This window comes from Poecilia latipinna, unplaced genomic scaffold (genome assembly GCF_001443285.1).
Source record: "Poecilia latipinna isolate Pla-1442-1.1 unplaced genomic scaffold, P_latipinna-1.0 Scaffold273, whole genome shotgun sequence".
NCBI lineage: Eukaryota > Metazoa > Chordata > Actinopteri > Cyprinodontiformes > Poeciliidae > Poecilia > Poecilia latipinna.
In genome coordinates, this window is record NW_015112889.1 from 53,147 (window position 1) to 69,557 (window position 16,411).

The following is a 16,411-nucleotide window of genomic DNA, read 5'->3' on the forward strand; positions in this document are numbered from 1 at the left end:
AAAACAGATCTTATGCAATTCAGCTAAAAACGTAGAAAGCTGCAATAAGCCGATTGCCAAGATGTACAGAACCTTGAATGAATATGTTTTAATTAAATTTCAGCATTCAGTCATTTGATGGGATCCGGTCAAGATCCCAAATCTTGACTTGGAAATATTTGCTCTCTCTACCTTGCAGATTTTGAAAACACCTATGTTCAAAAGTATTAGTGGGGCAAGAATGTATAATTTTTACAAACTAAAATGAGGAAATATGTTGTGATTTTTTTTTGTTTTTTCCAACTCAACAATAAACTAAGCCTGAACTAATCAAGTAATCATTTTAATTTTATCCAAGTAAAATATTAAGTTTATTAAGTTGTCAAATTAAACAAATGTAAATAAAGTAAGTTTGGTAAACTTACTTTATTTAAATTAAATTAACCATTTTTCAAGTTGGAGTTATGTCTCATCTTTTCATCTTTTTTTGAGTATTTGTCTAAAAGCCTTTTCCATACTTTCTTTAATTATAACTGTCTTCACTGTATGATGGCATCTAAATTTGACTGATGCATTTTGTTAATCTCTCTGCAAACTCTGATTTTAGCCAAATGAATTAAATGCCAGAAAATCCTTCTGGAATAGCTGAAGTTTATTTCAGGTTAATCAGATTAACTGACAGCAGGTGGAATTGAATAAAAAATTAGCATTAGCTTAATGTGCACACTCATTATGCAACCAGGTTGTTTTTTAATCTGTGATTTTCCTCTCCAATATGCCACAATAAAGGTGGAAAAATGATATCCACTGTGTTTGACTGAGCATCTTTAGAGAAAGGACTGTGTTTTGCAGAAGATAAGCAACATTCTCTGCATTATTTACTCTGCAATCCTGAGACAGCCTCATCTCTTCCCCCAAGTCAGAGATTCAGTCCTAGATTCGTCTTCCTGCAGTTGGTTTTGGCAAAGTGTGTGTGTACACTGCTATTTAGAGAGGAAAGGTCTCACTCGCTCCCAATAAATCTAGAAAAAGTGACACACAGACACTGAATCATTGGAAGATTTATTTCTTTATCAAAGCAATCAAAGCAGCATCATGTTTTTGAACACAGAGGAGTTTTTAGTTGGTACAGGAACAAGACTTTGTTTTCTTCTTTCCACCCAATTGACAGAAACCCTGAAGTACGAGAACATTACGTGAGGGGACGAGCGGTATGGGCCTTCCACCGAGTTTCAGACTGAATCCACAGGGCAAAGACGAAGCACAGACCAGGATGTCTCGACAACATCACAGAAAAATGTTTGAGTTAAGAGACTTGCTGCTAAACGGCAGCCAGAACATAAACAAAGAAACATACGACCAGTCAGAAATGGTACGCAAATATCAGAATAAGTTCATTTACAAATGATTAACAGATGATTACATCGACACCTCAGGAATATGTTGAATCTGATGGAACAAAGTCTGAGAACCTTCTGCTCCACAAACCAGAACTTTTCATGAGTCTCTATAAAAAAAGCAGCAAATTCTTCATATAGATGAAGGAGTAATTCTAGATATTCATTTAATTGCTGCATAAATAAAACAAATCATCACGCACGCACACAACGGTGGACGTCGTGTCGCTCACATGCATCTAGGCCTGGGCGATACGGCTTAAAAGTGAAAAGTCAGATTTATTTCATAGCAGATTCGATTTTAATCGACTTGTTTTCTTTCCTAAAAAAAAACTACGACAGGGTGTCTTCAAATGTAAGACTTTAAAAGCTTATTAGGAGTGAAATTTAAACAGAAATGCACAACAAAAACTGCATATTTCATGTACATATTAGTAAAAGTGGAAACTATTGAGGAAGAAATAGCTCTCCTTGTCTAGCTGACTATGAGATGTCATCAGAATTTTACTTGAGTTTATTGTATTTTAAATTGTTTTAATGCACGAAACATCTTGCAGGTTGGCCACAGAAGTGAGTAAGAGATGACAATGAACATCGTCTTGCCAACCGCCATGATGGACGCAGTAAAGCTAGGTAGCTAGCTGGCAACAGTATATTAACAGCTAGTTAGCAGTAGACTCAACTGCTTTGTGACGCACTGAAGATGTCTGTGCCTTACTCAAACTTTTGGTTAACACAAAAGCCCTGGGAGAAAAAAAAACAGATCTTAGAAAATACGACATTAAATAGTCCAGCCCGGACAAAATTAAAGACCTGTAATCAGTGTTTTTAAGACCAACTTACATGCATTTTAATAAATTTAAGACATTTTAAGGAATAATTTTATGTACAAAAACTTAACACTAAGGTTTACAAATGACAGAAGCTTTTTTTTTTTTTTTAAAGTGGCTTTTATTTTAATTATCTCTTTTGTAAGTGGTGCAATAGAGTATTAGGGACAGGCTAGGATAATTTGTATATCAATACAAAAATAAAGTTATAATATGAGCAAAATAAAAGATGCATTTTTACTGAAGAACAAATTAAAACTATGAGGAAACAGTCGTTTTAATGAGAAAAAAACCTTGTATCATTAACTTTTTGTCATTTTTTGTGTTCTCATAAATTTACTATTTCATTTTCCTAATATTACAACTCATGTATTATTTTGACTTTATTCTTGTAACATTTTGACTTTATTTTCATTAAAAAAAATCCAAATCTTAGCCTGAGTCTTACATTTTGTTGTAGAGATTAACTGAATTCATCTTGCTTATGAAACAAGATGGCTGCCTTGGGAGTGCTGACATCACTCTGAACTTTGGAGATAAAAAAATTCAGATTTTCCAAAAATTAAATCTTCCAAAATCAAAAATTGGACAGAATCGAGTCATCGCCCAGTCCAAGCTGCACCCCTGAACAACAAAAACGAAGGCCACCAAGAGGATGCCGAGAGGTACTCCATATCATCTAAGGTAACATGCTGTCCACGTAACACCAGGATTATATCGTTTTTATACAACGCATGTGTTCACAAAACTCAGTGCCTCGCAATCCAGCTACACTCAATCAGTAATGAGGTGAGCGGCGAGGTATGAGGAAAAGCTTCTGCATGCATAAGATCAGCCGGTCAGGCTCAAGCTCCAGGCTTTGGCTAAATCAGGCTTATGTTGTAAAGATACATGCAAAAACTAAACAAAACACAGCAGTAAAATAAATAAAAACAGGCTTCAAAACGACTATTCAGGTCATCACAGGCAGACTGTAAGGATGCCTTTTTATATCCCTTTAAGAAAGCTGCTAAATCTAGTTGTCATGTGGGGATAAAGGGAATAATTACAGATTTTGGGAGATATTTGCCTCATTCTGGGAATGATTTGAGAAGATTCACACCAGTCTCATGTCTGTGCATCAACTCTATGCTGAGGGTCCATCTTTAAAAGGCAGCGTAATGAAAAGGATGAAACGGTTTCACCAACTTAAATTCAAGACTTTTTAAGACCATTATGGATGAAATTTAACACCAAAAATGTACAAAAGAAATACATGTCAAACTACTGAGGAATAAATGCTACTTTTTGTGAGACTGACTATGAGATAATAACTGCATTCCTACAACAAATGTTTGCAAAACTTTGTCAATATTCCACTAATGCCAAAAAGACGCAAATTTGCAATTGCTGCATTTCCATTAAATAAGAAACACTATTAAAATTACATGTGAATAAGTTTGTTCATGTGATAAGTAATTAAAAAACATGCTGCGCCATTGTCCTCCCCTGTCATCTTGTTAGTGTTTTTTTGCCAGTAGTAACATCCAGTTGTGATGTGAAAAAAGTGTTTCCATTGCAGTTTTGTGAAATAAACAAATTTTAATATGGGAAAAAAACACCTTACAAGTAACATTTCAGCAAGACATGAGAACTTGTTTTAAGCCAATAATTTCTTAAATTTGATGAAAAAGTACCAGTTCTATTGGGAAATTATTTCACTTATAACAAGACATTTCTCCTGTGTTATAAGTAAAATAATCTGCCAATGGAACTAGTATTTTTCAACAATTTCAAGAAATAATTGACTCTAAACAATACTTTAAAGTTGCTGAAAAGTTACTTGTAAATTGGTTTTGTCTAATTTCAAGTGTGCTAAGATGTTTCCACTAGAAAGTAAACCAAAAATATTTGGTAAGATTTAGGTTTTGCAGTGTAAGAGTTTTCCACACAGACATAAAAATGGCATCAATCTTCTTTTCTATTCCTAAGACGCCAAAAATTGCAAGTTGTTTCACCAGAAATTCAAGACACCACTCCACCTGAAATAACCACATTACTGTCCTATAAACAATGACAGTCTTCACTATTAAACAGAGCAAACCTTGGGTTCTACAAAAAAGAAAATACAACATACATTCAGACATTTAAAGTTCCTTAGAAATGGTTATGCAAATGGTAGAAAAAGCTTTGGCATATTTTGCCTACAAGTTGTGCCTGCACACTTGGAGAGAAGAGCGGAGTGAAGCGCTAGGAGGGGGCGGGGCTTCACTGAGCTTTTCTCTCAGTTTACACGTAGTTAGCAGTCCCACATAAAACTGTGGAGAGTTTAATTACCTACACTACATGCTATTTACACTGCTTTTTATTCATTATCAGGCCCAGGGGGGTAATTTAAGGTAAGTCCTTTGCTACACGACAACCTTAAATGTGCGAGCATCGCTGTGAGAGCTCATCTATACAGCCTGAAGAACCAACAGCTACACGTTTAGGCCCCAAACTAAGCCCTACGCGGAGATGATCTTTGTCCTAACTGGGCACTTAATAGGATGATGTCTAGTAAAGCAGCTTTGAAATAGATTCTTAAAGGCTGACAATGCTGCATTCTATCCTTAGAGCTTATTCTGGCCTTTTTCCAGTCATTAGTACTGATTTCCCACGAATTAAGTTACCTTAATATCTTAAAAAAAAAAAAAGGCTTCAAATGAACTTGGTTCACACTTAGAGAGGAAAAACCAGACTAATATCTTATAATGCATCTGTGGGTGCAACAAGGTTAACAGATACTGATTATCATAGACAGGCACAACTTTAAACAGGTTTAAGAACATAAAACCAACCAACACTTACTGGAAACTGTGACTCAGAAAGCTGCTACAACCGTAAATCGAACACTTTAGCCCCGAATTCAGGCAACTTAGCACTGCAAAAACACCAAATATTATGATATTTTTAGTCTAGTTTCTAGTTTAAATATCTAAGTGTACTTCAAATATGACAAAACTATCTGACATGTAACTTTTCAGCAAAATTTAAGAGCTTATTTTAAGGAAATTATTCCTTAATGTTGATGAAAAAGTTCAAGTTCTACTGGCACCGTTACCTAGCAACGCCAGCCAAGCCCAGCCTGTCACCTAGCAACGCCAGCCAAGCCCAGCCCGTTTCCTAGCAACCCAGTTCTAGTTCCACTGCCAGATTATTTCACTTGTAACAGAGGTTATAAGTTTCTTGTGATACTGCATTTACATTATGAATGTCTGCAAAACTTTGTCAATATTCCACTAATCTCACAAAAACCTACAATTTCACAATTTAATGTGTCTGTTAAATAAGAAACACAATTAAGATGACATATAAATTAGTTTGTTTATGCAATGAGGTACTAAAAAAACTTGCTACCACTTCCTGTTTGTCTTCTTCTTCATGGTTTACACCAGAAAAAGTGTTTCCATTCCAGTTTTGCAAAATAAACCAATTTTGATATGGCTGAAAAACCACCTCATCTTAGCGCCAAGACTTTGTCTTTAAACTTTTTTTTCCCCCCGAAAATTGTGTGTTTCATTTAGCAAATTTATTTTTCAAAGTGTCAAATTATTGTGGTCAATGGAAACACAGCTACTGAAGTAATCTGCCAGTTGAATTAGTTTTTTTTCATCAATACGAATATTAATATTAATAATTTATTTAAAACAAGCTCCTATATCTTACTACAAGTTAGTTTACTTGGAATAACACAAAACTAAGATATTTTTACAAGAAACTAGACAAAAAAATACTTGGTAAGATTTTGTGTTTTTGCATTAAACACATAATCATGGTAAAAAAGAGAGAACACCCACTTTTAATTTTAGGGATCAGGACATAATATGTATTATTTTGTCTTTATCAGGCCCCACGGTTATATTTTAATCTAATCTCAAGCCTTAAAAAAAGGGTCAAAGGCCAAAAAGGAAGAGCTGTATGTGGAAAACTAAATACTGTATATTTTCAGAAAAAACAAGCAGCCATTTTGCTTCTCTGGAGCATTTAGAGACTTTTTAACACAATGCCAAGATGTATCAGCAATAATCTTGGAGTCGTGCCCATCAACCTGTGAAGGGTTTTTAGGCAATTTCCTTCAATCTGAGGTTATTTATTCTAAGGCAAGGGAGACAGAAAACATTCGCCTCAATGTCGGACCGTTGAATAGTAAAATAACTAGTCGTGGAGCTGAAAGGAGGCGTTCTCTCTCCCCACCATGATGGTACGAGAGGCTGTGAGGGAAGAGCAAAGCGGAAACACAGACGACAGCAAACCGAGGGGCTTCTGAGTCGTCCCGATCGGATTTGGCACAGAGACTTTGAGGAGAACCAGAGGAGCCTCAACCAAACCAAGCAACTCAACTTAAGCTTCTGTATGAAACTTTTACAAGAAATATTTCTTTTTATTTGTTGAAACCGTCAACATATCATGACAGTATAATATGAAACAGCTAATCTGTGAAAAAAATCTGCTTTCTCCCAGTGCTAACCAGGTTATAATAGCAACAAAATAACAAAAACTGAAATTTAGAAAATATTTTTCGTTAACTAAATAAAAACAGTAATGAATTAATGAGGAAAAATTAAACTAACTGGAGCTGCATCATGCATTTGTAAAGCTAATGTAAACGCACTGAAATTGTAGATATAATATACTTTGTTTTATTCTTTATAAACCTATTTATTAGAATTTTAGCTACTGATGAAGTTGATAAATGGTTTTCTTGTAACGGTAAGTTGCTTCTCCACCATTTTTACGTTTAACAGCGAGTACATGAGCTTGATTCACAGCGTTAAGACCCGCCTCCTGCTCTGATTGGTTGTATTTGTGCATTTTTTCCAGACAGCATAAGTAGCTCAAGAAAGAGGTGGAGGAGACTGATTTTTTCACAGATTATCTGTCTCATGTTACGCCATCACAACATGGTGAAAGTTTTAACAAATATATGAAAAACATATTTTTAAATAAAAGTTACATACTGCAGCTTTAAGCTGTGGATCGCTGTTGCTCAGGATGTCACCGTGGTTACGATCAACACCTCCCAGTGAGTGAAAACCTTATTTATCATGCTATAATGTTACATTGCATAGAAGTTAGAGCTTACTCTATGAGCACAGAGAGTCTCTGGGGATCTGCTTCATTCATGCCTTACCAGAAAGATGCTACGGAAAGTAAAAGAGACGGAACACTGGGGCAGCCATTTTGGGTCATTTTGCCCCCCCCGGCCTCCTCCTCTGTGTGCGTTTCCTCGGCGACAGAGGAGAGAGGTGATGGGGGGATCTATTGGCACGGCACAGACAGATCCGTCACTGTGTGGGCTAGCAGCTGCCGGGGGATGAGCACACAGAGCCGCACATGCTCAGTTTGGAGGAGGACTCCGGCTCCTGGTCGGGCTCCGGCTCTGGGTCCGGATCCTGCGTGTTGTCGTCGGCGACCCCAGTTTCCGCCTTGTCGTCCCTGTCGGCGCTGGCGTCGTCGCCCCCGGCCTCCGACTGGCCCTCCTCCTGGCGCCTTTTCAACCTCACAGGCAGAAAATAAATAACTGGTATCAGTGTTTCTCCCTGTGCTAATCATTCTGCTGCATGTGGCGGCAAAAAAACAGAAACCACAGTAATGAGAGTGGAGTGTAATTACAGGACTTGACTGAATTATACCGTGTAGGGCTCTTCACTGCTGCGCATAATTCTAGATTCATTATAAATACCAGTAGATTGTCATTAATTAGAGCAATAGGATATAATAAGACACTTGCACAGAGAGGGAGTTCAGTAGGACTGCAGTGGCAGGACTTGGTCAGTAATAAATGAGGCAATAATTGAGCGCAGCACAGAACCAATATACTTCCCTGCACCTTGCAAAGAGGAATACCTTACTATAATTTATGCCACTTTTACTCATAATTAACTCTGCATATTCTGCAGGAAAGCTTTGCAGCAGTTTTAAATCTATGCTGGCTAGCAGATAGGAGTGTGTCAAAAAAAAAAAAAAAAGATTCACATGAGATTCTAATGTGGCGTTTTAGGGCTTTAGTAGATAGAAAAAAGGAAGAGTAAATGTCTAGATTCATCTCAGAAAAAACAAGGAAGTTTCTGACTTTGAAAAGCTGAAAATTTGCTAGAAAAAACTATAAATTAATTTCAGAATATTTAGGAAAAAAACTTGAACATTTTCCTAAAATTGTTACAATTACCTTATTTTTACTAGAAAAGATTTTAGGTGAAAATTTATTCTTCCTTTTTTCTAACAATGACCGTTGGCAAAAAAATCTTAGAAAATTTCTAGAAAAACAAAAATTTGAGTCTGAAAATATGCTAGAAAAAAATTAGGAAATTTTAGATGAATTTCAGAAATTTTAGGAAAAAAACCTTGAAAATTTCTGGGTTTCAAAAGTTTAAAATTTGTGGGAAAAATGTTTTTTTGGGGAAATTTATTCTAAATAACAAATGCTGCTGACTAAAAATCTGAAATTTTCTAGAAAAACAAGGAAATTTCTGAGTTTAAAAATGTGAGAATTAAAAAAAAAAACAACATTGGAAATTTCTGAGTTTTAAAAGTCAAAACTTTTCAAAATAACAGCGTGAAGTAAAAACTGTAAATAAAATAGGAGGAATTAAGGCCTTTATTGACAGTATGTCAGATATTTAAAGCAAAAAACAAAACAAACAAACCCACAAATCCATAATTATCAATATCGACTGATATGAAACATTTATATCACAATGTTTTTCAGCCATATTGTCCAGCAAGGACAAACATATATGAAAGGATATTACTGGTACTTTTAGTTCCATTTTTTGTGGAAATTCAAAGCAAATATTGAAGGGAAAAATAAAGAAATTGCATTTGTATAAAACATTTGCTGGTTTTTTTCTATTTTTCTAGCCAAGATCCATTGTAGACGGTAAAAGAGGGGCCATTTGTGGCCCCTGTTTTTGACTTTCCGCTGCGTTTTCTTCCTCTTACCTCTCGCGGTTGAAGATCATGAACTCTTGCTGCACCACTTCAAGGCACTCCTGTAGGTAGTCGTTCTCCTGCAGGCGACACACAGAAGACATAAAGTCTTCAGCTTCATGAATCAACGCTCGCTAACCTTTTCCGTCGTTTCAGAAAATCCTGAATGGGTCGGCTCCCCTTGTAATGACGCGGCGTTTCGTCATTCCCAGCCTTCGCGGTTGCTTTTAGAACGACTCGTGAATTGTTTGCGAGCCGTCCTCAGATTGGATGTTTGGCTTGGGACAAAAATAGAAGCTCATATTTCCAAAAGCACCCGGGGCCATGACAACGGCACGGAAAGGCTTCATAATTTAATAATCTTAGTAATAATGCAGAATGAGCGCGTGCACACACACACACTGATGGTAATAACACAGTCATGAGGGCTGTTTGATGAGAACAGGCTGGTTCTTTGGTACAGAGCAGAAACCTCTGGTCTGTGGTTAAACATCACAGCCGGTCTTAGGATGAACACTTTACAGCGAATAAACCCACAGATCCTCCTGAATTCAGTCTCCAGTGGAGATTTGTCACTGTTATCCATCTGGAACTTAATATTCCAGTGTAATCCTTTTAATTAGGAGAACATCTTACAGCAATAATCTTATAATGATCGCTAAATGTTAGAGGAGTAAATGCCATCAGCGCCGGCTATTCCCATCGTTGCATAATAAGCTGAAAATTTTTTCAATTAACTGATTAATCTTTTAGAAAACGGTCCAACAATGGCTTCGGATTCAAACAGTTCTGGCTGACAGTTAATGGGGGAAATTAAACTGAAAATGAGAAAGGCGCATACAAAAGTTAACACCTGTGAATGCTTAATTAAAGGTCATAATGGAGCATAACTAAGCAGAATGAAAATGTATTTATTCTGACTTATGTTTTACCAACGCAGAAGGTTTGCTAGTTAAAAAAACAGCATTGAGTCAAATCTGATATATTTTTCTGTTTTGCTACAAGCTGAAATATAGATTACTGACTTCGGCTGCAAAACATTGTATGACACGAGTCATAAGCTTTGTACTAATTCATCACTGAGCTGCCACTGCACTTGTCTGGGCTAAAACGATTAATCAAATTAATTGATTACTGAAATAATCGGCAACTAATTTAGTGATCAATTAATTGTCAACGGGAGTAAACAGACTCTAAAGAGGGCTATTTGCTGAAAGAACAACATATCTAGAGCAGTAAATGAGCCAGAAAATAATGTATATAAACAATGTATAATGACTATAACTTTTATAAAAAATATTTACATGTAAAACTGTCTCCATGTTGTGACACAGACAGATAATCTGTGAAACTATCAATCTCCTCCATGAGCTACTATAGCCGTCTGAAAAAATGTACCAAAAACAGCCAGTCAGAGCCAGGAGGAGGGTCTTAGCGCTGCCAAGTAGGCTCTTGTACTCGCTGCTAAATGTGCAGATGGAGGAGAAACAACTTACTGTTACAGGAAAATCTCTAGTTAGCTGTGGCTATGCTAACTAGCTTTAGCATTCATGACAGGCTACGCTAACTGCAACAAAGCCAAGAGTAAGTTGGGTAAAAGGGAATGAGCAGTGCCAAATGGGGAGTGATTGACAGCATTAAGGCCCTCCTCTTGGCTCTGATTGGTTATTTTTAGTTAGCAGTGCACTGTAAAAACAAAAAAGTCACTAATTTATGCTAAAATACCAGCAGCTGTATTTGCCAGAATTTTACCAAATAAATACGGTTAAAAAATACAGCCAGCATTTTACAGTATAAATTTGCATTTTACCGTATTTATGGCAGTATTTAGAAGTAAATTACTGTACTCTCTGTAAAACAAGTCTTTTTTTTTACAGTGTGGGAGCACTGGGAAGATGCGGTGAGCTAAACTTTTTCACAGATTATCTGTCTCAAAATATCTTATCGAAATTTTTTTTTTTAAATCAGCATGAAAATCCCCATAAAACTGGTGTACAAATGTGAAATGTACAAATTGTTGTTTATCTATGGCAACCTTGAATCAAATCAACATTTTTAAATAGATTTTTACAGATTTTTCCTGTCACAATTTTACTGTTTATTACTGTTAAATATTTTTTTTACAGTGCGCCTCTTTACTGGAAATAATTAGATTGATTTGATGTGAATCAAAACTGAAACGGATCTATCAGATGTCTCTAGACGACATCTGATGTGAAAATGAACTGCAGCTGCGCTGAATCATGCATGCTTTTGAAATTGAACGTATGATCGAGAATAAAAGTGGGTCAGTCATGCAGAAAGCTGCACAGTGTCGGCAGGTTACGCACTTCAACAATAAGTATCTCTTCATACTAGAGCACTCTTTTATTCATTTTGTTTGCAGAGCGGAGAATAGAAGCAACTCATATCAGCTGAGGGAAAAAATGGAGCTTGGCTCACCGCCAGACTAAAAATATGCAGTTTTGACAGGAAGTGCCTTACAGGAGACCTGAGCTGCATTATTATTATCCCAGACAGACTCTTGGAGAATACTATTCATTCCAGCACAACTCCTGCAGCAGTTATTGATCCCCTGCATACAAAAATGGGAAATTACGCAAACAAAACATGCAAAATCTGATCAGTTTTAACAAAAAAGTGTTTCTTAATGTAAAAAGACAGCATGAGACTAAAAATGTAGGATTTGTTTTAAGATGAAAAGAAATGACAACAGATGCAGTAACATCTTGAATCCCGTCTTCATCCTCACAGCTCCCAAATCCTCCTACGTAACAGAACGGGCTGCAGTTATTCCTGAGGTAAGAACCGTTGCAGAGGATCCACTAAAAGTTCTTTAAATGTTTTTCTTTATCTTTAAGGAGACTTTTTGCTTTTTGTTCCATTTATTTGGTTCTCAATTTGTTTGCAGTCAGTATATAGATGCACCGATCAACATTTTTCATTTCTGATACCGATACAGATATTTGAGGTATCATACAATACAGTACAGAAAAACAGTTCTGAATTTACTTTGTTTCAACGCAAATGTACTGAATTATTATAACTTTGCTCCAGTTCAGCACAATTAAATACAATAGTTTCACAAAGAACTTTAATTTGTTCAGCCAGTGCAATCAGGAGAATAATTAACTAATAAAGACACTGAAACTGACAAAAACAATAAGTTGAAAAAATTTCAAATTTAAGCTGAAACAAACCTTCAAAGCATAGAATTAAACCAAATAGATCTGCCCTCATGAATCGGACATATTGTCACCGATATCAATATCCGAACCGATACTGATGTTAATATCAGATCGGTGCATCTCTAATTAAATATTTAGTTCTAGTCTCTATTCTAGGAAATGTGTTGTAAAACTGTAGCCTTGTTGCTTTCTGTCTTATTCTCTGAATGCAGTTGAAACATGTTTTAAATTAAAACAGGAATAAATAGAGACGCCAGAAACCAGAAATAGACTCTGGATGGATGAAAAGCATTAATATTTTAAAAGGATCTGATTGTATTGTAATTTGGATAAAAAGAAAAAAGAAAAGTATATTACTGGACCTTATTCAGATTAGACTTTATAATTAGATTGTACAAAATGAACTCCATTTCAGCCATATTTGCTTTTAATGTGAACTAGATCTCTTTTTCTCTGTTACCATGCTTTGGCAATAATATACATGAAAATATCTGGACTGGAAACAAACTGTGATGCACACATTCACTCACAACTTTCATAGTTTTAAAATCTTCACAGAAATCTTTGAGTTTAAATTTGTAAATAATTGTCTTTTATATGCCCTCGTTTTTCACAGCTTGGTGTGTGCAGGACTGACTGACTGACTCACAGACTGTGAATCCTTGCTGTTGTCTCGAGAGCGGTTCTTAGCCAGCCTCTTCTTCTTCTTGTGGAGGGGTCGCGACTCCAGGATCATCTCCTCCAGCTCAAAGGTGGGGTCGCAGTGGAGCCGACCTTTCTGTGGGAGGGAGACGAACGCCACATAATTAGAGAGACACCAGGAGGAACTGCAGACACAGGAAGCAAAAATTTAGTTTATAAGAACGGCTCACTATATAGGAGAACTTACACACTCAGATTTAAGACTTTTTAAGACTATTACAAACGACAAGGAACAGAAATGACTTATTTTATATCATGTTGACAAGTTTTTTAACCACAGAATGCATTGTAGCATTGTACAGGTTAGCAACAGAAATGGGCAAAGGCTATGCAAAAAAGCTAGCTAGCCAGCTAGCAAAGCCTTAATAGCAGCTAGCTAATGAAGACGTTTGCATGTGACTCAAACTTTAGCCTGATCAAAAAATGTCCTGTGAGAAAAACAACATATAAGCGATTAAATAGTCCTGACATGACAAAATTTAAGATGTGATTAACATATTTCAAACTAACTGACATAAACAGCAGAAAAATTATTTTTGGTCCAGCTTCTTGCACAAATGACACATCATCAACATTTTTACACTTTTGCCAATACACTGCAAAAACACAAAATCTTACCAAGTAATTTTGGTACAGTTTCTTAGTGCACTTGAAATAAAACAAAGCCAACCTGCAGGTAACTTTTCAGCAAGATGTAGAAGTTTGTTTTAAGTAAATAATTCCGTATTATTGATGAAAAAGTGAAGGTTTCCCCTGGCAGATTATTTCACTTTTACACAGACATGTTTCCCATAAGTGAAATAATCTGCCAGTGCTGAGAAGTTTCTCGTAAGTTTGTGTTGTCGTAATTTAAGTGAACTAAGATATTTGCATGAGAAACTGGACAAAATTTATTGGTAAGATTTTTGTGTTTTTGCAGAGTATTTTCTCTGCTGCTTTTAAAATGGCCCAATTGTTTTTTTGTTTTTTTTTTTTTTTAAGAAAAAATACAGCTAGATGTTTTTATTTAAAGCAATAAGTTAATGTTTTTCAGTGTCTGGGAAAGAAAACGTATTCTGAAAGCCTTCAAATGTAATGTCACAAATTGGCAGGCACTGCCTTTCACCTAGCAAGCTGAACCCGTTGCCTAGCAACCCCAGTGGAACTCCGCCGTCTCCTAGCAACCCAAGCAAAACTCCAGCAAATAGGCAGAAAGGACCAGACTAAAATCTAATTTTCTAAGAATAATTTTGTAATGAACCTATTCATGGAAGCATAACAGGTCACCTTTAATTTTAGATACATAAATTTGAGATAATATATTGATTGTTTTGAAACATTTCATACATTAGGAACGAATCCAGGTTCCATCTTCTTCTCGTACACGGCGTCCCAGTTGACGGCGGCGAGGTACGGAGACGTCTGCATATCAGACAGACTGGAAAACCGATGCTCTGGGTTCACAGTCAGCAGCTGGAAGGAACAGACACACACACACACACACACACACACTCACGCTGTCACTGATATCGCCTTGCCAGTTCAAATATCACCTTCACAACTTCTCTCCAACTCTCACCAGTCACTTCATTCTGAGTGCTGAAATACTTTGCAGGTGTGAAATAAAATGGAAAAAGAAAGAAACTGGCTGAGCTGTCAAAATGTTTCAACAGAAACGGTTTGTTTCTAGTTCTTTATCGCTTCCCTGATTACCTTCATAAAAACACGTAACTTTGGTATTTATGAGCTAAATATTGATTAATTCCAAACTCCCAGAAATATTTGCTCAAAGTTCCTTATTTTCTTGCTTTTCTTGCTTCAGTGATCCATATTCAGGTAATTTAAAAGCAGCTGAATGAAAATAACATCATTACAGTGTAGGATTGATCTGTTGATTTTTTTTTCAATTAACTGATTAATAATTGGATAGGCAAAAGGTTCTTAATAGGAGAATTTTACACAGTTTGAAGAAGGTGAGGCCAAAGCTGCCACTTGTTGATTTCTGGGCAGAACATATTTAAAACAATTAGTTTTTTCTTATCTTAATGCAAATATATTTATAATTCTTGTTCAGTTTTGGCTCTGATTGCGTTGTTCTTTCAGCAAAATTACCTTTTTGTGAGTCTTTGTGCTCCAGTTAGTGATTAATCGATTATTAAATTAGTTAATGATTGTTTCAATAATTGATTAATCACAATTAATCATTTCAGTCCTACATTAAACCAACTATTTTTAACTTAATTATTTTTATTTCCTAATTGACAACAAGAATGTGTCTAAATTACAAGTTTGCACATTTTTACTTATTGTTTGGTATAATTTCCTTTTAAACTGTTTGATTAATTTATGATTTGCAAACACACCTTTTCAGTTCTACCTTCAATATTTTGTGAGACAAAGAACAAAAGAAAAAAACACAAAATGAAATAGTTTAACATATGAAGAGAGCCACAGACTCTGGTTCAGCAGATAAAAACTGTGACTCAGCACGGCTGAAGTGGAAAAATTAATTTTGAATTAAATGTTAAAACTGAAGGTAAAACAGGAAACTTGCAGAATTAGTTATGGCTTTATGGTTTCTGTGCCAGCTCACTACAGGAAACTGATTGATTATCTCCTCAGCTGAATATGACGTCATTTCCAGATCAAACCTTCAAATTTCCGTTGGAAAACATTTGCGCCACTGATGCTCTCTGCAGGAAAACTGCTGCAGCTTTTCCATATGAAAACAGAGCTGCTTTTTTCCCAGAGAGCCTGAAAACCAACAAATATGCTGTTTGTATTTTAATAGCGTGCATCGTGTTTCATCCTTCACCTGGGGCTAAACGCAGGAAGTGATAATGGGAAGTGGCTTTGGTTGTCATGTTAACTCTCTTCCTGTGCTTTGTTTTCCTCCTTCGGTCGCAGGATGATTCACTTTTTCTCCTGCAGGGCCGGTTAGGTCCATCTGGGTGGAATCCAGACACGCTAATCGATCAGCAGCCGAGCGGAAGAGACCGTCTCTCCGTCCAGAGCGCTTCGTCATCCAGACGGACAGCGCACGGACGCACTGAAGCTCGCACTGTAAAACATCCTCTGGAATTTATTTCCTCTGTTTACTGGAAGACTTTTACTGAAACCAGCAAAGAGACGAATGAACGTCTGCATGATTCCACATCATCTGCTTCTTTTTGACACTAAGTGAACAATTTACAGGTGTTATTGTACGTCTTCTCCAGGGTTTCTGCAGGTTTTCACCAACTCGAATTTAAGACTTTTTAAAACCCTTATGAATTAAATGTATACAACAAAACAGGGTCATGCTTAGAAAGTAAAATAATAAAATTATAAATAAAGTCATAATATCATAAAGTTGTATTCAGAGAGTAAAGTATAAAAATACTAG

The 16,411-nt window shown here is 36.2% G+C and overlaps 1 protein-coding gene and 1 long non-coding RNA gene across 2 annotated transcripts in view; one reads left to right on the top strand and one right to left on the bottom strand.

The window, feature by feature from the left end:
- The first annotated feature begins 395 nt into the window (after positions 1 to 395).
- On the top strand, positions 396 to 2,751 carry LOC106948109 (uncharacterized). The gene is made up of 2 exons (XR_001425110.1): positions 396 to 2,009; positions 2,043 to 2,751. It is a non-coding gene; the product is annotated as an uncharacterized LOC106948109 (long non-coding RNA).
- Positions 2,752 to 7,045: 4,294 nt separating this feature from the next.
- Positions 7,046 to 16,411, bottom strand: part of stk32c (serine/threonine kinase 32C) — a 97,666-nt gene continuing 88,300 nt past the window's right edge. The window contains exons 9-12 of the mRNA XM_015033580.1: positions 14,374 to 14,499; positions 12,995 to 13,123; positions 9,170 to 9,237; positions 7,046 to 7,726 (exon numbers count right to left, since the gene is read on the bottom strand). Of these exons, the coding sequence (XP_014889066.1) occupies positions 7,525 to 7,726; positions 9,170 to 9,237; positions 12,995 to 13,123; positions 14,374 to 14,499 (525 nt within the window). The 3' untranslated portion in view covers positions 7,046 to 7,524. The remainder of the gene's footprint in view (positions 7,727 to 9,169; positions 9,238 to 12,994; positions 13,124 to 14,373; positions 14,500 to 16,411) is intronic.